The 22,684-nt window shown below is 41.2% G+C and overlaps 1 protein-coding gene across 1 annotated transcript; it reads right to left on the bottom strand.

Moving 5' to 3' along the window:
• Nucleotides 1-1,679: 1,679 nt before the first annotated feature.
• Nucleotides 1,680-22,084, bottom strand: LOC118230325 (zinc finger protein 644-like). The gene is made up of 7 exons (XM_035423216.1): nucleotides 21,839-22,084; nucleotides 15,664-15,713; nucleotides 6,497-9,409; nucleotides 5,120-5,686; nucleotides 4,126-4,251; nucleotides 3,669-3,771; nucleotides 1,680-3,318 (listed from the first exon to the last, which is right to left on the bottom strand). Exons 3-7 carry the CDS (start codon nucleotides 9,393-9,395, stop codon nucleotides 3,126-3,128), a joined length of 3,888 nt encoding a protein of 1,295 aa, XP_035279107.1. The 5' UTR covers nucleotides 9,396-9,409; nucleotides 15,664-15,713; nucleotides 21,839-22,084; the 3' UTR covers nucleotides 1,680-3,125.
• Between the last annotated feature and the right edge of the window lie 600 nt (nucleotides 22,085-22,684).

The raw sequence follows: 22,684 nt of genomic DNA, 5'->3' as shown, positions 1-22,684 counted from the left end.
CTAGAAGCCTCAGGCAAAATGAGAAATGTCGCACATGTCAATCACAAGTAAAATGTACAGCGAAGTGCAATGCAAAACCGAAAACAAACACAGTACACTGAAGATGCATAGATGTCCTTGCAAAGGATTTAGAACAGCCCTCCACATAGAAAACATAGGCATTTCCAGTCCAACTTTATGCTACCTCCTCTCAATTATCTAAACTAAATCAGGCTAGCCAGCCGCCATAGATTACATTTGTACAGTTTTACCGTTTCTTGAACAGCCACCCATTGAGAAAGAGATGTCAATTTCAGTGGGTCCTTTCCCCCTGGATAAAGGATAAATACATAAATAAATAATGAAGCAGGCTCCCATGGGGAAGGCCTTTGATACACCGCCTGATAAGGGCCTTAGCATGCATTACCCTGCTACCAGTTCATCGCCATGGCAGGTGGCAAGTGCTAGTTCTGCAGCAGCTACACAATTCTGCACGTTCCCTTTCTTTCTCATGCATGATGTTGCCAATGCAGGACAAAAAAAAAAAAGAAATCCTGGTCATGGTATTACGATCTCATTACGCTCTTCTGCTTTGTCGCGTTCCCCTCGGGGAAAGGGTCTGGCCACAACGTGACTTCCAGCCTCCACGCCGAGCGTGTTTTGATACAGCCACTGGGACCTAATAAAGTCACAGGCTGGCAGAATTGCCCCCAATGAAACGGCATTAAGGCTCTCTAAGTCCCCCCGGGGCCGGGATGACTACCGATTGGCTCGCGGGGCTTTGATCTCTGCTTTAAACACCGCCAGAGATGAGACGCTAAACTGGGGCTGGCCCTTTGCACGTGCTCCTCAGCAGAGCCGCAAATGTCTGTCAGAAACGCATCAAATGTTGCAAATCCCATAGCATGGAAGCAACTTATACATTTCCTAATTCAGTTACGCAGCCAGGCCACTTTTTATCAGACTGATGCATTGCACAGAACAAAAGAAAAACACAGGAAGCACACCTACCAAGAAAAGACCTGACCGAGTAAATGTTAATTGCCTATCATTTTTACTTAAAATGTAAACTTCTTCAACCTGACTATTCAACTATACAGAAATTCACAAAGACTGTAGGATTCAGTGTCTTCAGATTAATGTGCTATAATGATACCAACTTCCCTTCTTGACTATTTATCTGGGCATGAACATGCCTCTGGAAAAGGGTAATCTAACATAAAACCAAAACTCAAAAGCACTCATGGAATTCCACAAATCATTTAACTTGTGTTCGTGAAGAAAATAGTGTTAACTTACCAATGAATCTCAAAACACTTTAGCAATTAATAACAATATTTATAATGTTAGTACCTACACAGTAACAGTGTAGAATATTAGGATTCCCAATATTTAGAATCTATCTGCAGTTTAAGACATTGTTCTGTTTGTATTATCTCCAGAAACTAGAATGGAAATAAAAGATAAATGATTAAATCTTTTTACAAGATTATAATTTATTTATATTACTTGCATGGAATGCATGTAAAACAAATGTTATGTAAAAATGTGTAGTTTACATAAGGGGAAACTGTTACATATACAAAAACATGTATACTAAAACATGTAAAAACACTATCATACTAAAATGCAGCTTTTTGTGGGATGGTGTCCATACATGAATTTTAAGGCACATACAAAACATTAAATAAAATCTCTCAAAAGATTTACTTTTTCAATTTTTAATATCCTACCTGGATATGTTCACCACATGATATGTCAATTACCAAGCAATTTTTTCACTTTTTGTACATGGATAAAAAAGGTATACAGTCAAGTTAAACACAAAGCAAAGTAAGCTTTACCTTTATACTTTATATCAGCAAAATCAATTGTTATATCTACAGCAATAAAATGAATGAACACATGGTACAAACTGTCATCTCAACACATCCACAACTTAAATACAAATGTTTAACTGTTTTTTCTGTAACATTCACTACTCAGAAACACACGTTGTCAGGGTGAGTACGTATAATTGTAAGCTTTTTTTTATTTAGCATACCTAACATGAGGATTCAGCACCATAACCATGTGATTTACATTAAAAATAATTTAAAAACACAATTTTAAATGGCATAAATCCTGAAACAGTAAATTTGTTTTAAATACAGTAAGTGAACATAAGGAGGTTCTCTATATATCATCAGGGAGAAGTAGTTGTAGCAGGTATGGCATTAAACAATGTTACAAAACATGAATGTGCTTCATTATGTAATGAACACCAATTCGAGGACCTGATATTTTGTGTTTGTGAGATGCTATTGATTGAGTCCAGTCAACCACAGCGGTAAAAAAATCCACTGACAAATTTTCACTGAGCTGTTTGTTGTTCAAGAAATCTGTATAGAAAACTAAATCCATAAGCACTTTGAATACATTATGAGAAATCTTCACCAAAATGAATATTTATAAATTTGACTGCATGACTGAAGTGTCCTATTCATTTTCAATATTAGAAATAAGTTGCCTTTGGGGGAAAAAAAGCCCATGTAGTATTTTTTCATTAACCTTTGTGTTGGATCATGTTAAATGCATATGCAATGTAACAACTGAGGACATTTTAACCCTGTTAGAAGATGCGTGTAAAACCAGTAAACAAGGACATATAAACGGGGACCGTGCTCAAAGAATGTAGTCCTTAGAGGCCCCACAGACTACAAAAATGGACAAAGCACTGACACACTCTGAGGTATGGGGTTGTCTCTTTTGGTCGTGGGTTCACACAATCAATATTACTGCATTAATAAAAGGAAAACAGTGACCTCAATATAAATCCTAACCCTTAATCGTGGACTGTGTAAAATATCACTAAAACATTGCGAGAAATACCCCAAAAATGTAGTGCTACACAGGAGTCAACGAGATACAAATATTTTTTTAAACTCATCGCCATCTTAATTGTTCCGTGTTGCAACTAGACTTCATTTTCCATAACCAAATCACATGATTTAAAAATCGTAAATGGACTGCGATATAAAAAACGGGAAGGAGAGATCCGCATCCATCGTAAGAAAATTTTATATACATATTTTATAGTTATTTATATATGTACATGTGCATGTTTGACCTAAAGTGAAAGAGTGAGTCTATAATCGTTCCGTCGCTCACGAGGCCACCTGGGTCACCGGCGGGGGGGGCGTCTGGCGCTCGGGGGAGGGCGGGTCTTTGGGCAGGGACGTCACCTCCACCATGCCCGCCCCTGTGCGTGGGACGCTGGTGTTCATGATGTGCCTCTGCAAGTGCTTGATCCAGTCCTCCTGGACTGACAGAGGACCCTGGAAGACTAGGTCGCAGAATCTGGGAGGGGGCGGGGGGGGGGGGGGGGGGGGGAACACACATATCTCAGCCAATCACATGTCATCTGTCATCTGGGGGAGCATGGCACCGCCCAGCACATGTGAAACGCCCTCAACCATCAAAGTAACTTCAATGCTACACAATCTGGATGATTAGAAATATTTTCGGACTTGGAAGGTGTCAACAAAACCAATGTCATTGAGCATAAAAGGTCATGTGTGTCACACTATCTTGTACCATTTTACAAGTTCCATTTCTAAGCCATTTAGTACTATTTGGAGAATGGTACGCTCTTCTGAAAATGCCCTATGAAGTGAAGGATGTGCCCTATGGTAGGATGTTTGTGGTACCTGCAGGTGAGCCGGTAGATCTCATCAGCCGCGTGTGGCATTGAGAACATCTTCTTCTTTGGCCCAGGCCTTGATCTTGGCTTCTTCTGCTTACAGTCATAAGCTAAAAGACACAAACATACTGAATTCACTGGATGCTTTTATGGCACATGGCACCCTATTGGCTCACTGAATCCGAACACCAGAAATAAAAGATAATAAAACAAATAAAAATGTTTCCACGTGTAAAATTCCAGTTGATGTTATGTAAAAGCCTTTGAGTGAATGGCGTTTCCTCTGTAGGATGTATAGGGTCAGTTGCAACTCTGTAACTTTTACTGTAACTAAAAAAGCCAATCTGATACTTAAGAACAGCCATTTCAGAGTTCAGAGTTCTAAGCCTACAGGTTTAAAAGCCTTGGAATTTTTGGCTTTCTGTGTTTAAATAGGGCTCTTTCTGCAGGCAGTGGGTTCTTACTTGTTCCCTCCAGAAGCGCAGCTCTCTTCCGTCGCGCGTACGCACGCAAGTGATTGGACAGACTGACCGCACTCGGGAATGTTGTGTTGCAGTGTATGCACACCTTCTTGTTCAGTTCATTTTTCTCTGGAAAACACAAACAAGCGTGTTAAAAAAACAACAACATCCACAAAAATTCACGGAAAACTAAAAGGAACAGAAAAAATTACTTTTGTAATTTTGCGAACAGCTATGTTTTACAAGCGAATGCCTACATGTCTTGAACACCTGCCCATCTCGCTGGGTGTGTCTGTTCCCAACAGCAGTCTGGATGCTACTTAGTTGTAATAATTGTAGTAATAGATAATAACAGATTGCTTTCCTCAAATAGAGTATACCATAAGCTTCTGAAGATATAATTTTCCATTCAGCTTAAGTTTGCTCAAGTCGAGCCTGCTGCCCAGTAGGTGGCAGTAGAAGGCATTGTACGCTACTGAGAGCAGATGAAGCAGTTAAAGTGGCATTCCATCCACGCTCATGACTTCTTCCATCTATTTCCACACCTAAATGGATGCAACTATAGTGTTTTATTGCTTGATTAATCTTCTGAAACAGTAATTAGGAAATCCATGTCAAATAAGAACTGGAATATTGCAAAGTGTCTTCTGCGTTGAAGTGTTGAACAACACACAATGATAGAACCTGTGTAAAATGGATGTACAGGAAACATCCAGCCAGTCTTTGAAAAAGAAATAATCATACAAAAGATAGCTTGATATAATAATAATAATAATAATAATAATAGTCTGAGCATGATAAGCGTAGGCACAGAGAATTTTATTTAATTCCTAGTACTGTGGCAGCTCTTATAGCAGGCCTAATAACCGTGTTGATCACAGGTAGCCTAAAGGGAACTGCTCTCTAGTATTTCATCTGTGAGTTCCTGTATTCCACACAGACACAAAGCTACAGTGCTAACATCAGTGTCCAGACATTTTGTGAAAAGGTTCCTCACCGGGGTGCCAGCTGGACTCTGTCTTAACAGGCTGTGGGGCAATGATACGCTCTTTGGGAGGGGACACGCTGACACACTTCCTGGCAGTCTGGGAACGGTTCTTCTCCATCTCCTCCTCCAGCTTCTTTTTCTTAAGCAGCTCGATCAAAGTGCTTGAGTGGGGACCTTTGGCCCCGGGTTTGGTCCCTGCCGGCTCCTTCTCCGTGCCCTCCTCCTGCCCGGACGCCGCCGCCGGCCCCCACGGCTTGCCGTCCTGGCCGACGTGGTGGATCTTCACCGGGACGCCCGCCGGCGACAGGAACAGGCCATCGCTGCTGGCGAACTTCTGGGAGACGAAGGGCCGGGACAGGAACTGCTTCTTGTTTAGCACCTGCAGAATGTTCCGGTACTCGTCCTCGTCCTGCATCATCTCGTTGAGGATGCACAGCGGGGACTTGCTTGAGCTGGAGATCGTCTTCCCGATCCGTTTCAGGTGGCCTCGCACGTGATTGGACAGCCCGGTCTTCGTGTCGAACCAACCGCCGCATAATGGACAGGTGTGCTCCGTCTGTGACTCTGTCTTGTGCGCTGCAAAGAAAAAAATGTTTCAGATCAAGCAGAATGTGTCACTACAATCAACACCATCTATCATTCTTCAATTACTATCATTCTTTAATTAAAGATATATAGATATATATATGTATAACAATTTATGTATTCGACACCACAGAAAAAATGTATGCCGGACTAATCCAAAATAGGTAAATGTAAAATTCCACATGTTTTTAAGCATATATGCATTTAATTACATCATTATATGCAATATGTAATTACATTATTATATTTTACATTATGAAAACAATAAAAACAGAATTAAAAAAGCATTCCTGATTTAATGGAAAATTCACCTCTTAATTAAATGATGAGCCCCTCAGCCCAGTAATAAAAGGTTTGAAACAAACTCAGTAACTTAATATGATATTAGTTAGTAATATATGGAAGGCATACAATGTGACGATGGCTCTTAGTGCTGCAGAAAAGTTGAGTGGGGAGAGTGCACTATACAACAGTGCCCCCTGTGACATGTTGGATGCCTGCAAGGCACGATTTGGATGATATTAGCAGTGCAACAGAAGTCATCACGTAAGTTTCACAGCATGTGCACCAACACTCCTCCACCCTTCTGAGCAGCAATAGCAAGCACTAGCTCGATAACACTAATGTTGAACTAAATTACGCTGAGTGTGCTGTACACATGCACTTCAAAAACATGACCGGGTTTAAGATATATTTAGATATCCAGGGACTCACTTAACACACTTAATCACATTAATGTATGTGTATTCACGCAACACTGAATTAGCAATACTAAGAGCACAAGATGGCTTCAGTGGGCACCTTTTTTGATGCGGCGTATGCTAGTGATCTTCCGGCGGATGCGTGGCCTCCGGTCCTGGGAGGCGACCTGCTCCGGCGACACCACATGACGCGCGTTGTAGCTCAGACCTACTCTGTGCAGATGTCCACGGACGTGATTGGACAAGCCCACCCCCGACTCAAACTGGGCAGGGCAGTAGGGGCAGGACTTGTGATCGGTCCCGAAGGGGGACAACTCAAAATCCTGGAGGGTTTCGCTAAGGGGACCCGCGTCAGCCTCCGCGGCCTCCTGGCACACCTCCGTCTCGATGCACTCCTCTTTCACTACCAGTTTCTGTACGGGCTCGCAGCTGTTCTCCAGGTCGCAGTCCTTTTCGGACAGGTCGCCAGGGGACCCTCCCTCTTCTTTGGTGGTAAACCTCTGCCGGCGGATGAAGTAGCTCCTTGCGTAAGGGTTTTGTTCATTTTCGCTATTGTCAAGGAAGTTGGACGTGGCCTCGCTGGTGTAGTCATCGAAGTCATAAGCTCCCTCGTAGCCTGTGTCCTCCATGTCCTCAGCCATTTCATGCCTCTTTGGAGTTTGTTCCTGTTTTGGTAAAAGCAGCTGAGGTGCTTTGTCCATAGTGTTGTGATAAGGAGTTGACATTTTTCTTTTGGATGGAGGCTTCCCTTTTATGGTTGGCTTCACTGTTAAACTCTTGCTGTCAGGGTCATCACTACCCCCTTTCCCCTTATCTGAATTGCAGCCAGGGTAGAAGATGGGCTTTTCCATTTTGGGTGTTAGTTGCTTGGAGCAGCTGGAGAGAGAGTTTGGCTTTTTTGTGTTTCCTGAAAATGTGCCCCCATAACCTTGGTCATTGTCCTTGTAACCATCTTCAACGTAAGGAAGACCCGTTGTAATATCTATTTTTTCAGCGTGCTGAGGTGAAAATTTTCCTTCTTTGTCACTAGCCTGTAGTGTTGGCGACTGCTTGTTCGTGGAGTTACCAAGGCCCCACTTTGCCAGTGAGGAACCGAAACCTTTACGGGCTTTCTGTGTGGTTTTCTTCTTCCTAATTAAGTCGGCTATGTCGTCAGACCAAAAGGGTTCTGTCCTTTTCCTGAAAGGCTGCTTCTCTACGCTGAACTTTGGCTTTAACTCTAGTATGTCTCGATCTGTTTTTTGGGACTTTCCTGCAAACTTGTGTGGCTCATGCACAGGTGTTGCATAGTTGTTTGTACTTTCGTAGGGTGGGCTATCGCAATCGACATATGGCTGCTGATGTATCAGTTCGACATGCTTTTTCAAGGCGCTTTTGCTTGGAGTGCTGAAAGGGCATATTTTGCAGAGAAAAGATGAAGAGTCGACTGCATTGTTTTTCTTTGTATCAATGGTCTTCTTTTCCTGAAACCGGTCGTTTTTTTTCATCGAGACGTACTGGGGCTTGTATGTCACGCGGTGGGTGCTGTACTGGTGGTCCTCCAGCTCGTGCTCCGTCACGGCCATGAAGTTGCACTCCTCGCAGCAGTAGTATCGCTTGTCCTTCTCGTGCGTTTTGGCGTGCTGGACGAACGTGTTGGGGCAGTTGGTTCCAAAGACACACTGGGGGCATTGCAGGCGTGCGGTTCGGCCTTCGTCTTTCAGCTCGTTCAGTCCCTTGATCTCCTCCATGAGCTTCTCTCGTCTTTCCTGGTGGATGGTCATGTGCTTCAGAAGGGAGTTGCGGTCGCGAAAGGAGCGGCCACACTCTCTGCAGATGAATGGCCGAGGCACGTTCATGTGACGAAACTGACTGTTCCCGTCCAAATGGTGCATCATATGCCTGTGCAGGTGCTTCTTCTCTTTAAAATTGACGTTGCACTTTGTGCACGGGAAAAACGAGGGCTCGTCTTCCGAGCCCAAATCTGACGATGGCTCGGTGTTCAATTTGCCGCCCGCATCGGCTTCACGGATGCTTTCTTCCTTGTTTTTTTTTGTAGGTGCACTTAACATAAGCTGCTTGATGGCCTCCATGGTATCACTCGGGTATGTTTCACAGGAGTCCAGCGAAGACTGTAATTTGGGCCTTTTCCTACGGGAATGTACCTTGCTGCTAGAAATGGCATCTGGGCCACTCTCTTCAAAATCTGAATCATCGACCGCCGGCAACCTTTCATTAAAAATCTTTTCAGAAGGGTCCACCATCACCACCATGTCCATCTTGCGCTTTCGTCGTCTTCCTTCAGTGGTCGGAGGCGACGCCTCTAGCTTCTTCCCCAAGTCTGGATCATCATGATCATTCCACAAGAACTGCATGAACTCCTTTTGGGGGTCCCAGTTCAGATCGCTCGCGCTCTCATAGTCGTCCGAAGAGCTCTCAGAAGACTCCATGTCAAAATCCCAAATTCTTCTTGCACCAATTCCCTTCGGGGCCCTGTTCTGAATGACCGGCATTTCGTCCTGGTTCTCCTCCAATGGTCCATCCAGGGTGTCGGACTTGCTGTCGTCTCCTTTCGACGGCATCGCCTTGGCACACACCTGCGTGGCTGAACCTTTGGGGAGGATCCCTGGCACACAGTTTAGGGAGCCAGTCTTGGGCTCTGCGGGCGGCTGTGATTCGTTCCCTGCCTCCTCTGGTGCAGTGTCACTCGATGAGACACCGCCGTTGTTTGAGACACAGAGCTCATCCCAGGTGGCATGTGAACTAGGTCCGTTTGCAAGAGCCCCTGTCGGTGATGCATCAGCATCTACATCACGGACAGTGCCATGTACAAACAGAGCAGGCTGGGCTCCATTTAGAGGCTTTTCAGAACTGTCCAAGGGCAGCGGAGACAGCGATCTGGACATGTTTTTCCTTAGAGAGGACACGCGGCTCTTCAGCGATTCCTGAGTGATGTCTGCTCTGTCTGCTACAGAGTCTGCATCTTTCTTTTCCTTGGCATGCTGCTTCAGATCAGCCATTTCTGCAATTTATTCTGCAAAAGAAAAAGTAATAAAATCAAATCAGACTGGTGCACTGTGGATTACTGACAATTCTGCAGACTATTTTGGGGCCATTCAGAAGTGGAGAGTATTTATTACCACAGAACATTTATTTTGCATTCACTTATGAATGAGGGATATGACCAAGTCACAGGAATTAAGACAAGTGTAGGGTACATTTTTAAATCTTCAAAAAATATCATATATGACAAGTAACATACAGGCACACATGACACAATTAAATATGGTGAAACCTCTTTATTCCTACAAATTAGTAGGACATTATTCTGTGTTGCATTATGATTATTTGACACCCATTTTCACCTCCTCCAATTCAGCATGAACCCTGCTGTTAGTCTCTAGATACACTTGTGCGCTCTAATTATGCAAGTGCACATAATCCACACCTCTAGGTTACAACCTTCCTGCTTCTCCCTTAAACACTCTCAGCTGCCACCGAAATGTTACTGAAATGGACCAATTGCCATGGGAACACACATGCACCCCCAATGAAATCATACTTGATTATGTCGCCCTATAGCGCCAACACAGTTCTCAGCGTGAGATTCATATAGCGTTCAAACTACCTACAAATGGGCTTAAGACAAGAGAACTGACTGACATGACTGAATAAACCAATGATGGGCTCAGACTATAAAAGTATGCAAATTTATTGAATTTAAAAAGTCAAATAAAAAAAGCAAATAAATTTAGTTTATCTTTTCTAAAGCCCCTCCCCTGCAACAACAACCAAGCCAAGCAAGCAGTTAAGGGATGTTTTCCAGTGCATTTTCAGGTCCGCAGTTGAAGTCTTCCAACGGCTGGATATAAATCCTCTACGAGGAGTTTACGTCTTTACTTGCTGCTCTCACTTGGAAGCCATGTAGCAAACCAAGTGTTACTGCGTTATGCAAAAGTGTGGGCTCCTCTGGTTAAACTGCACGTTTTGCCGAATTTCTACGTAAAAAGAAGTCAGCTCTACCTCTGCAGGGTACAAACTTACACGTGACATATTTCTGTAAATTTTAATGCATAATCCTTTTGACTTATAAATTCAACAAAACGTTTGACCAGGGGTGCCAAAACCTTCGCGTGTCACTGTATATTCAGCGTTAATGAGTGGCCTCACCGTTACCACCGCTACAGTAAAATCTTCTGTGTACCAAACCCTCTCCATCTGTTGGGGTGTTGGGAGGTTCAGGGGGAGAACAGTCTCGCACTTAAAACCTACTTACTTTCCGACCGAACAGTGGGGCCTTATGTTTGCTCTACAATTAACAGCCTCATTAACAGGCTTATCAGTCAGGAGAGTAAATGGCAAGCATGATTCCATGCATAAATATGAGGGGGGAAATCAATTTATTATGAATTTATGCCATTTTGTCTTCCGGTCAAAAATGCAAGCCTGCTCCTCATTTCTATAAGTGAACAGATCTTTTTTCTCTTCCTTCATACACTAAATAAACAAAATGTGTGTGCATGGTGGGTGGGTGCTTTATACTGAATAAATATACAAAGTATCCTTTAATTTATTTCAGGAACAAGGACTCATCCCTTATAGTTTTAGAACCACTTCTTTAATAATAATAATAATCTTCATTGTCATCTATAAGGCGCAGAGCTTATTCCTTATTCCTCTTAATTTCTTCCCCCGTTCTTTTGTCAAACCATCGGCTCAGCAGTAACGCCTTTATAGCACATCATCCTGAGGTTACCACAGAAAAAACGAGGTGATAATTGCACATTATCATAATTATTCTATAATCCCTGCAGATCACCTTTCTGCAGATATTTAACAATCAAAAGCAAGCACAAACTACACATCATTAAGCAAGTGCTTTACATTTTACATGTATGGCACAATAAAGCTAAACAAAGGCAAAGAAATTAATTAATGAAATATCATCAATTTGAATAATATAAGGAGAAAATAAATTTTTGACAATCACCTCTAGAGATAGAGGAGAGTGGCAACCCCTGCAAAGATTAAGGTGTGAACACACTGGAGGGGTGAGAGTGAAAACAAAAGGTCAAAAATCTTACTTTTCCCACCATTCAACCAACCACTTTAATCCGTGTACTACAGCATGCCCTATAACAGACTGCTTATTTCACAGAAACAATGCCCATATACTCAGCAAGTTCATCTGTTTATCATCTCCTCTTTTCCCTCTGTTATTACTAACCCCTTGCTGTTGCCCTAGTGTAGTATTAAAAGATTTTAAAAAATAAAATAAAAAAGTTCTAAAACTGAACCAGCCAGACTGAGGAAATTCCAGAAACGAGCAAGCCATATGGCCGAATTACACAAATGACTTTTTTTTACAAAGCTAGTCGACACCTGAACGACACCAAACCTTCAATCAAAGTTTAATCACCAAAATGGTGCGAGAGCATTTCCACCTGGCCCAGTTCCTTGCTGGCTGGGCCAGGTGCACACTCAAACAATCGATAGGCCAACGCTCAAAGCACATACAAAGTCTAACAAATGAATAAGTAAATACAAAAAAGAAATGTCTCCATTTTGAGACAGACGGTACACTGGCCGTGATGAAAGGGGACAGGAAACGAGTGACAGCTGGGTTCAGGCAGAAGTCACGCTGGAGAACGGGCAAGAACATCAAACGACCAGGTCACAGCAAACCTGCACAGCCTTGTCTTCAGGTAGGATTTCTGGTGCAGGGGACAGATTAGAACGGTTCGGTTCGCAGACACTGACTTTTCACTGGCCTGCAGGGCTAGGAAAGATTAAACAATGCCAACTGTGAATCTTAAAACAGAACCTTTTAAAATATACAACTGTCTAATGGGGATTCCCCAAGGCTCTGCTAATTTAGCACCTCTAGTTTAAAACATCAGGAGTGTTGCGATTCTTGGGTATGTGACTATTTTAATCAGGTTTTGACTGAAGAGAGTTAACAAAGGTCCATTCCCAAACTGAGTGGACTTGGTTCACGCTTTACTCCAATATAAGAACAGGTGAATGTGTGTTAGAACTGGCAGCTTGCACATATTTTACCTTATTTGCTAATCTGAGCCTCTCTAATCAGTCTCCCCTGAATGATCTCTCAGCCAGTCAGTCTCCTGAATGATCTCCCAGCCAATCAGACTCCTGAATGATTGCTGAGCAGTCCGATCTGTCCAATCCGCAGAGTCGGTGCCTGAGCTTGGCTTGTCCTGAAGAGACACAGCCTTGGATCATGTATTCAAAGGTGCTGTCAATATTCCCTCTCCGGCCCGGACGGGGGCCCGGCACCAGCGGCGTTCATTAACCTCTCCATACTGCTCTCAGATCAGCCGGAATGACAGATAAATCAAAGGCGAGCCGCAAAATAAGGGGGTCGCACTTCCTCTATAAACCGAAAAGGAGGGGAATCCAGGCAGGGATGCAAATTGCCTCCCTGGAGACTCGCAGGGAAGGAGAGGGGAGTCTTGCTGGGAGGCAATAGGAAGCTAATGAGTGGAACGGTGAATTATACAAAGAGGGGGAAGAACCCTGTCTTCATACCAATTAGCATCAGCTTATCAATGAGTCTGAGCATCATGGCTATCATCATCAGAGGTTAGCAGCAGACCTCTGTGAGCTGCATGTAGGCTTCATGAGTTCACCGTTCAGCCACCTCCACATTGCAAATTTATATTTAGCAGTATAATTCTATGAAAAACATGCGTGCTGACACCTTTTCATTACTAAAAAAACTATTTTTAAAAAGCATTTGGGCTTTACCCTGCATTCTATACTGCTATAAATGAAGTGCTAGGTGTAACTCACACCGAGTATTTAGAAAGTGAGCAGTCTTATATTTAGACACACAATACGACTATCAAAGCAATAAAAAAGATATGCCAGAACAATTGCGGGTGTCAATAAATAAAGTTATTTATAATATTCATGTACTATATTGGTGTAGAAATTAAAGTCAAATTCAATTAGCAGAAAAGCAGAACGAGTGTAAATCCACAGTGAGTGATCCATGTTTATAAATATTTATAAACCCTTATAAATTACGAAGTCCCTCTACATACAAACAGACTGTTCAAACTATATTTTCTTGCTCAAAATAAATCTGGTTATTTGAATATATTTATCAAATCTCAATGACAATGTTGTTAATATGGCTATAAGTTGTTATATCACGTAATGAATGTTGATCACGTAGTGGACTGGGTGCCACACAGAACAGACAGATGACCCTTCTTCAGGACAAGTTGCAATACTACATATGGCCAGCAGATGGACTCAGTCCCACAGCAAAATGCAGACGTGCACAAAAAACCAACACGCACTGCCATCGTGGTCATAGGTGGTTATCTGAGAATTCTCAAGGTATAGCACAAACTGAATAAGGAACATTAGGTTATTACATAAAAAAGGCCTTGACAACAATTTGATGATTTTTACTCCTCAGCTAATTCAAAACCAAATTTGTGTTATTGAAGAGGATGTCTTTCTAATAAAAGACAATGCTGCTTGTAAGATTATAGCTTCACACCCAGCCTTATACCTTACAAATTATAAAGGGAACAAGAAACAATACAATAGGTTTCCAAGAGAACAATCTGATTTATCTTCAACATGAAACATACAAGGTATAGTAAATTTTCTGTGTGTGCCCTTTGCATGATTAATCTAAAACTGGAAATGCTATTGGCTCAGGACAGCCCTCTTTAAACAGACAGATGACTGTTAAAGATGTTTGATGATGCCTGTGTGCAAAATAAAAATACCATCATAAAGACACAAAAAGTTTTGCAAAAAACTACCCTGACAATAGGATGTTACATCAAAATGAAAATCGGAAAATTGCTGGAAATGCCAGATTCCAGTGAGGTTGATTGTTGCCACGACTTACTGTGAAACCTTTTCCTTTTACCCAGCAAGGAATCTTTGGCTAGTCAATGCATAAACGTAGCACACAACAGAAACAAACAGGAATTGGTGTCTGAATGATTCAGCATTAGGTCAAGGTTTCAAATAAATGTACCGAACTGACAATAGACTGAAACTGATATATCCAGTTCACAAACCTCACATTCCCAATCATGCAAAGAATCTCACCTCAGGACAATGCAATGCTTAATTATAGAATTCCTCTCACTGGGAATTGCACATACACGGTCTGCACACATTAATCAACGATCACATTCTGCCACCTAGTGGTAAGGAAAGCCTATCACAGTACAGAGAAGAATCAAGGGGAAGACTTTTGACAAACCATCAAATACTGTAATAGTTGGGAAAATTCAAGCCAGCATTCAAGGCTTAAAAATGAGTGGATATTTTACAACAACAAAACATTAACCCTTGTGAAGACTGGTTACAAAAAAAAAAAAAACCACCACAGAGGTAAAGATAGTCTATATCTAAAATGATCACAAAATCAGATTTGCTAGAAGGATTAAGGTCCAATAACTTAGTGTTGCCATGGAAAGCAGGTTTGATTGAAAAGATGTGGGATTTCCAACCACAACATTGTCTTAAAGAAATCCCAAAAATAGGGTAAAAATGAAGTCTAACAGAAAGGATGACATAACTCTCCTCAGTACTAGCCTATAGCTTTACTGTTTTCACAAGGTACTGTTACACCTCTGCAAATCAACGTAAATGCCATCATGACAAGTGAACAGCAATTAGTGCTTCTGCGGTGCAAAAAAAGAAACTGCAAAAGAACAAGAAAAAAAAAAGTTACATCTCACAAGTGTGTTCAGCTGTCACTTGAAAACCAGAAAGCATTTTTTTCTAAGGCATAAAAGAGCACATATCTATTTAGTTGTTGAAAACAGACTTGTTTTCCAAAATGGCATTTCATAGCCTTTTAATTGGAGGTGTGGTAAGGATTTGGGGAGGAGGGCACACGTCAGGGAGAGAAGCTGTCTGTCCCAACACGCTGCCATTACAAGGAATTACTAGCATATAACTGATAGCTGCTTTCAGTATGACAGAACTAGCTATCACACACAACCATAGTCTCAAAATGCAATAGACTGGAAAGCCAAACATGGCAACTGCTGCATCTCTGCATGAAGGCACATCGTTGAAGTTCAAAAAAGAAAGCTGCCTGCATTTTGTCCCTTTGACTGTAATTGAAAGGTGTTAGGCCTAAAGTATCTCAGATTGAGAAGACAGGTAATTATGATCACTCTCCCTATACAATAACTGATTATATATACAATATTTGTATGCCTAACACAAAAAAAAAAAAAAAGGATGTAGGATGTTTCATGGATCACTGCGGGAATCTCTTACCAGGCTGTTCCAAAGCATTGGCTCCTCCCTGCTCTCTTCTGAAAATCCACCTGCAAAAAAAATGAGATATCTTGCCACTACTGTAATATCATAATGAACATGGCTGAGAATCAACCATGTCAGATACAGCATTCAGGGGCAGTTTTCAACATGATATAAACTTAGCAATGGGGAAGAGAAGAATATTACAGACAGCCAGCAAATGAGCATGTTGCCATGTTGATAAAGTGACCTCACCATACACTAGCTTTCTATAGTTAGGGGACATTAATTTGAACTACTACCTCAGAATTTGTGAGCAAGGGCAGAAGTACAAGCTCAAGTGACTCTGGCCTGTGAGTGAATTCAAGAGAGGAAGTGGATAGCAAGTACGTCCACACACTGTCTAGGATTACACTTATAGCACACATAAAGCTAGTAAACACACTAAAATTATTTCATGTTTATTATTAGTTACTGCTAAGACTTGGAGTAAGATTCCTGAAATAACACATTACTCTAACAGTACAAACCGTATATGATGTTGCACGCCTTGGAGCTTTTCTGTACACAAACTGAGATTAAAATTCTGGCACACCAGATAATGGACAGAATCACCTTGTGTCAACTTTAAAGATCCAAACTCTCAAGAAGAACTGAACTGACATCATCCAAAAAAAAGTTCCATAAATGTAATGATCAAGTAGCCTAGATGTTTCTAGGAAACGGTTTCTTCCTGAACCACTGACAGAAAGAAGCAGTTAAACGCCAATGATATTTGAGCACCATGACAAAATGGCATGCCAGATGTGGGGTACAAGGAGCTTATGGAACAGTGACATTTTTCAGTGAACATTTCCTTAATCCATGCAGAGACCTATCAAACGTCGTAAACATGATGCTGTCGCACAGCTACACTTCTCTGAGAAATAAAGGAAGTGGCAGCTCCTTTAACGACAGATTCTCAACTGTAGAAACTGTGGTGGATGTTAGTGCAAGCTGCATTTGATACTGAGGAACTTTTGAGTTGACAACCATTAATTAACAGTGGGGTGGGTATTGGACTGGGCCTATTGTTTGGGGGCCATTTACTAAGCCTCAAAGATTCTCTAACTGTCTTTACCTTTGGTTTATAAAGACTAGGTTTTCTTTTCTCACCTATAAGATTATATTTTTGTGGATACAGATGTGTGTTGCTGTACCTGGTCAGCTTAGAAACACAATGCAGCTACAGTCACAATGCTGGATAAATCTGGTTCACATTTGATGACAATTTCACCAAAGATGAGTATTCTGCATTGTTTTTTTGTGAGAAATGCCTAAGCAAGTTTCCAAAAAGACCATTTGGAGACTCCAAAATGACACTTGGTAACCAAATGATATTACGGGTCTTTAGAGGTGTAAAATACAACATATTTGTATACTATATGCTTGTGGAAGTAGTATGTTGAAACTCCCTTTCCCTGCCTGTCACCCTCCCCCTCCCACTTACTATCTGTCTTCCCCTCCTCTCCACCTCCCCCTCCTTACTCTCCCCTAAGCACCTTTGGCAGCAGCAGGTTTGGAAAACTGTAGAAAATAACTACATTCGCAATCTAGCCACAGTAAAATGGATTTCTTCCAGTATTCCATTTTTACCATTTTTTGTAAAATAGGTAATTAAAACAAATTTGCTTCCTATGCATATTTTTCTATCAGCTTGGCTAAGAACATGGCTAGCAATCATAAAACACATCACTACGTTGCTAGCTTTTAAAGATCATTGGTTGTAGGGCTGCTGGACGACTCATTTGGTCAAGGAACCACACTGTAAAACATGGATGGCCTCATGGCCTCTGATTGAATCCAGAATGTGCCAATGCCGACTGGCCATTAGCTTCGCAAGGCTACACACCATTGCCAATCACATCTCCCAGGGATGGGAGGGTTCAGTCGGCCAGGGCTCCACATTCAACGCTATCTAGTGACCCCTGCTGGTTGATCAGATGGCCGTAAACTGCAGTCAGAAGCTACATGACAGGTTTTCCTTGAAATCTACCACAAAAAAGATTTCGTAGCTAAATGGTTGCCGGGACAGCCCAACTTTACCAGCTTTCATTACTTTTTAGTATAGTTGTAATTAACTAATGTTAGCTACCTAGCTATGCCAGTTCCTAGCAGCAGCTGTCGCTCGTTGGAACGTCAAAGCGGAATGTTAGAACTAGGGACGTTACGACACGTTTCTGTCCGTTGACTAGTTGTTGTCTGAAACAGGCTAATCTGTTTTTATTGGTCGATGTAGGATACCGCAAATCAAAACACGCCATTACTTGAATCAGTGCAGATCATGCTACTTCACTCACTGCATAGGTTAACACAACCCAATCATCAATGAAGTGGCAAGTTATAGTCACGTAAAACTCAGTATAGTTAGTGCTGTCCACACATAGACGGTTATCACAACATTGTCAGATTTGGAATGGTACAAAGCAAGGCAGCTGTTTCCCTACATTCTGTGATGGTTACTCATGCAATCATGCAGTATGTTCGGGCTCAACAAATGGCAGTAGCTTTCAAAACCCTCCGCACTTTACCATGCTTATGGGAAGCATGTCATTCGTTACTATTTTAGTAATTAAATCTCTTGTGGATTCAGCTAGGCAGCTGTCGCACTGATGAGGTTTCACTACGAAGTTGGGTGCTTGTTTGCTGTGATCCCTTGGCCTTGGCTTTTGGTTCTTTGGTGGGTAAACATCATAGATGTCGACATGTAGTATGCAAATTTGGTGGCACATATTTCGCACTGAAAAGTGTTTTCATTGAGCTTTTCAAAAGCATTCCAAACAAGGTCCTCTTTTGCAAGCTGGCAATCATTTCAACAATTCGACATGCGTGCTCGCGAATGACAGTCAACAAATCGACAAATTGTTCAGAACTAGAACTAGAACTAAGCTGAAATGTAACCTAAATGTAGGCATAGCATCTAAAAATCTAGCTAGAAATGAGTATGACACAATACCATAGTTAACTATAGCAATTAATTTTTCCCTGTCTGATTATTAACAGGGCAGTATTATTACTTCCATTGCATTAGTCAGATACAGTTCACTCAATGCCATTGATCATCCTACCTTGTTCAGTGAATGACTAGCTATTCCCTCACTGGGGAGATGATGCAGTTAACCTCCACGTAGGCTACATCTATGTCAAGGCATTTCAGTAAATTACCTATCAGAATTATCGCGTTTGTGTCTGGTTCAGTCATTGCCGTTTTATGCTACAAGTCTAGCATACAAAAGGCTTGACTTGTCGTTTTAGGAGAATAAAGATGAAAACATGTTAATAATGAAATGTTTTCAATGTAGGGTTTTTGACACGTCATGTGTAGTTGCACAGTCTACAATTTTTGGGTCAATTACATCAATTTGCACTTGCAATCATTCTACATCAAGAACTTAAAAACTTTCAATAAACAGTTTGTTAGTCTCTGTGTTGTTCTTTTTTAAAACACATGCTTCTGATGCTCTAGCAGCTACCACTCTAAAGCCAATAAATAACCATTTATTTTAGCATTTATTGTAGGCTATGTACAAACAGAGGTTTCACTTAAGAAATTGCATACCATGCTCTCCTTAATAGACCCAAATTTTCAGTTGCATACACGTAGGCTCACAGTATCTGGGGGTACTAATAGTATTATTTCAGCTAGATCGATTGGTGCAGTTAACCAACTGAAGAAGACACAAAATGCACTTTAAATGCAAGTATAAGACCATCTTATTATTGACAGCAATATGTCAATGGTAGCCCACGTGTGGCCATTTACTGAGTGTACGGCACGGCAGATGGAAGTAATGGGATGATTGATGAGAATAGGTATATGTTGCTGTTACTTAGGTCATGTCATATGGCAGCAGTACTGTTAGCGTAACATAAATCATAAGCTAACATTAGTCAAACTGAACCTGTCTGGAATTAGTATCAACAAGATTTCCAGTTCAAACCATGTTGAGGCTTACTTGCTATCTAGCCATATAATACATGACTTCAGCTTAGCATATGCTTAGCCAAACTGGCACACTACATTAACAGCATCATTTTACTTAGCTTACCAGCTGACTGTAGCAAGGTAAGATAGACAGCCTATCAACCATCTTTGTCAACATTCTTATGGACCTTAGATATTAAGAATCAGTTGGTTTATCGCTGAGCTATATTGATATAGATAAGCTACCGCAGAAGACACAAAAATTCACTTTAATGATAGATATGGTATAGTGGTAGTAATATGATATTGGAACATATCACAATAGAAAATAGATATGTTGATGTCTTTGCATATTGTAACAGTAGCAAAACATAACTAGCAGTAAGCTAACATTAGCCAACTTGAGGATGTTCGAATAAAATGTGGAATCAAACAATTTCAGCTTAGCTGTCTTAGCAAGGTAACTACACTAACTGTATATGATTTAGCTTCTTAGCTAAAACAGTGATTGGATTGCCCTTAACTTTATATCACCATTTTCTTTTGTCCCCAGTTTGGGCCGCTGAGTGATACCAAGGCTCAAACCACTGCTCCAACATCCTTCGCCAAGTCAGGAGGTCACACATTATAACACACATGCTCCGAAATATTTTGAAGTAGTCTATATAGCTTTTGCAATCCATCAGCTGAGTTGTACAATAAATGGCTTGGAGGACTGATTTTTTCAAATTCACTAAAACATATGACTGTCAATCTACTAGCTTGAAATATTTGAAGGATTGCAACTGGAAAACAACAACTGAAGGTCAAATAAAAAAATAAAAACCTTAAACCTAAATTTTCCCCATGCTTGTTTTGCCAATGGTTGGACAATTTAGCTAAAAAGCAAAGTATCTGATGAATTTTACCCATGGACAGCACAAATGCTAGCAAGAAAAAGGTCTGGGCTTGAGTTACTGTAGCTCACTAGTTCGTTAGCTAGCTAAGAATGAATCAATCAATCAGTATTAGTTTAAATTGTTTCCGTTGTTTTTCTCATCATACAAAGACAATTTAAGAGAGAGCACTAATAGGTGATGATGCAGTCTGCCACCTGAAGCTCTCCCTCATGGGCACCACTATAGAAAATAGTGGCCCTCTGAGACTCTTGGCCACATTTGCAACTGGCAGTCATGTGCCACCTGAGAGACTGCAAATACAAAACTGAATGTTATTGTATTGTCAAACAATATGTGTGCATACACATTTTTGTTTAACATATTCTTGCATTGGCTATTTTGGTGGAAATTATCAAACTAAACAATCAGAGAATTTAAAATATTGGACAGTTACAATAGTAGAAAACGTGTTTTATACAATGAGTAATACAATGTCAGTAATACATATACTGCAACAGCTCACTACATATTTGAGGATCTGATAAACATAGTGTTGGTAATACTATGGATTTAGCATTTCAGTGAGTCTAGCCATCAGTGTTACCTAAAGGTGTGCAGAGATGCAACATTCAGATGTGCCTCTGTGTCCTGAAAGAAATTTAGAGGATCTAGACTGCAGAGATGCATTTAATTTAAAGTATAAAACAGATCTTGTCGAGGTATGAAGTGTGAAACACCTGTCAGTTGACATAATGCAGAACATTGTCTGCCAAGGGGTACAGAATGTGCCAACCCGACCTTTGATGGGCTGTGGAATGGCAATGCAATTCACTCGTTTACAAGCTTGCACTGTCAAATCACAAACCTTAGGGTGCAGCAGCGACGAAAGTGCAAGAGAAAACGCGTGTTGATATGAAGAATTTGGTTTATCTTTTCTCATGACTGACAACGCTTTGGATCCGTTCTAACAAGAGTCTCGTAAAACATGGGGTTACACGTCAAGTTCTTTTTGAGTGCAACGGCGGAGTTCTTTAAGCCTTCAAACTTTTGCTGAGTTGAAGCTATGCATATATGTAAAAACGTTAGCACTACGAAACACCCCAATTATCTTCAGAGTTTGAGACCACGCAGGGGGTAGAATGGAATCATGGCAATCCACACAATCGCATCAGATATGCCTGGCTCCTTCGTTATCTCACATGCTGTTGTTGTATGCTGAGTGTCCATTAGCTAATGTGCCATACCAAAAAGCAAGGACCCAACCAACAGTACGCGGCATGCTGACAACACGGAATGCGTCTGAGTAAAATACTGCAATGGCTGGACTCTTGTAATATAATGAAAAACCTACCTTTCCAATGCAGGAAATGTAAACAATAAGAACGATAATCGTTACAGTTGATTATTGTTCGCTATCGTCCTCCATCCATTTCACAGCCGCCATTTTGCCTGATATTCTGCAGGTTAAACTACTCCTATGAGAGGGTTGTTCTGTAGACAATATAAGGAAGCTTACATACTAAGGGCAAATGCACAAATACTGCTAAATGCGGTCCAGATGTTCACTAATTTATTTTCTAATATGGCTTGACTTTGATTTTCTTTCTACGTATTTCAGCGTGTTCATCGTGCATGCACATATGTTGACCCCCTATTCAGTAAATGGATTCTTCCAGACAGACGGCAGAAAAATTCTTGGTTGAAAAAGTGGCTGCTTGGAAGGTTGGAAAAATGGTGGGAGTGGGGGCAGACACATCGTCTCTCAAATTGTTATATGGTATATTGCCCCTTTCGGTGCAGGGTATTGTTAATAAATTATGTCCCCCTTTCTACAATACGTCCTTGTTTTTGTATAATCACGTTGATGGTGATAGTGAGAGGCTCATTAGAAAGACAAAACCAAAGAACACACCTTCAAGAGAAAAGGGCAAGCAAGCGGGGTCTTGTGTGCCACACAGTAGCAGACTAACATTAAATCACATTTTGGGCCGCATTGCAATGATCGCTTAGGTGAACCACCATCAGTGCTGAAAAACGCAGACCAACTGGGTGTTAGTGAAATTGTGGAAATGTTTAAACGTTACAAAAACAATAATTATTGGTCCTGTTTTCATCAGACATGCAATAACTAGGTAAAATTAATAATTGAATCTTAACTGGAACAATGAGAATGGTGTCATGTTATTGCCAGCGAGGC

Source organism: Anguilla anguilla, chromosome 6 (assembly GCF_013347855.1).
Source record: "Anguilla anguilla isolate fAngAng1 chromosome 6, fAngAng1.pri, whole genome shotgun sequence".
NCBI classification, from domain to species: Eukaryota; Metazoa; Chordata; class Actinopteri; order Anguilliformes; family Anguillidae; genus Anguilla; species Anguilla anguilla.
This window is presented reverse-complemented; position numbering and strand designations above follow the sequence as displayed.

What these genes read in the sequence shown, in the direction of transcription:
- LOC118230325 (XM_035423216.1), bottom strand. Translation starts at nt 9,395, where the DNA reads ATGGCTGATCTGAAGCAGCATGCCAAGGAAAAGAAAGATGCAGACTCT. An exon ending in AGAGTCCAGCTGGCACCCCG is followed by an intron (nt 4,252 to 5,119) that starts GTGAGGAACCTT and finishes TGTGTTTTCCAG; the next exon opens with AGAAAAATGAACTGAACAAG. An exon ending in TGCGCTTCTGGAGGGAACAA is followed by an intron (nt 3,772 to 4,125) that starts GTAAGAACCCAC and finishes TGTGTCTTTTAG; the next exon opens with CTTATGACTGTAAGCAGAAG.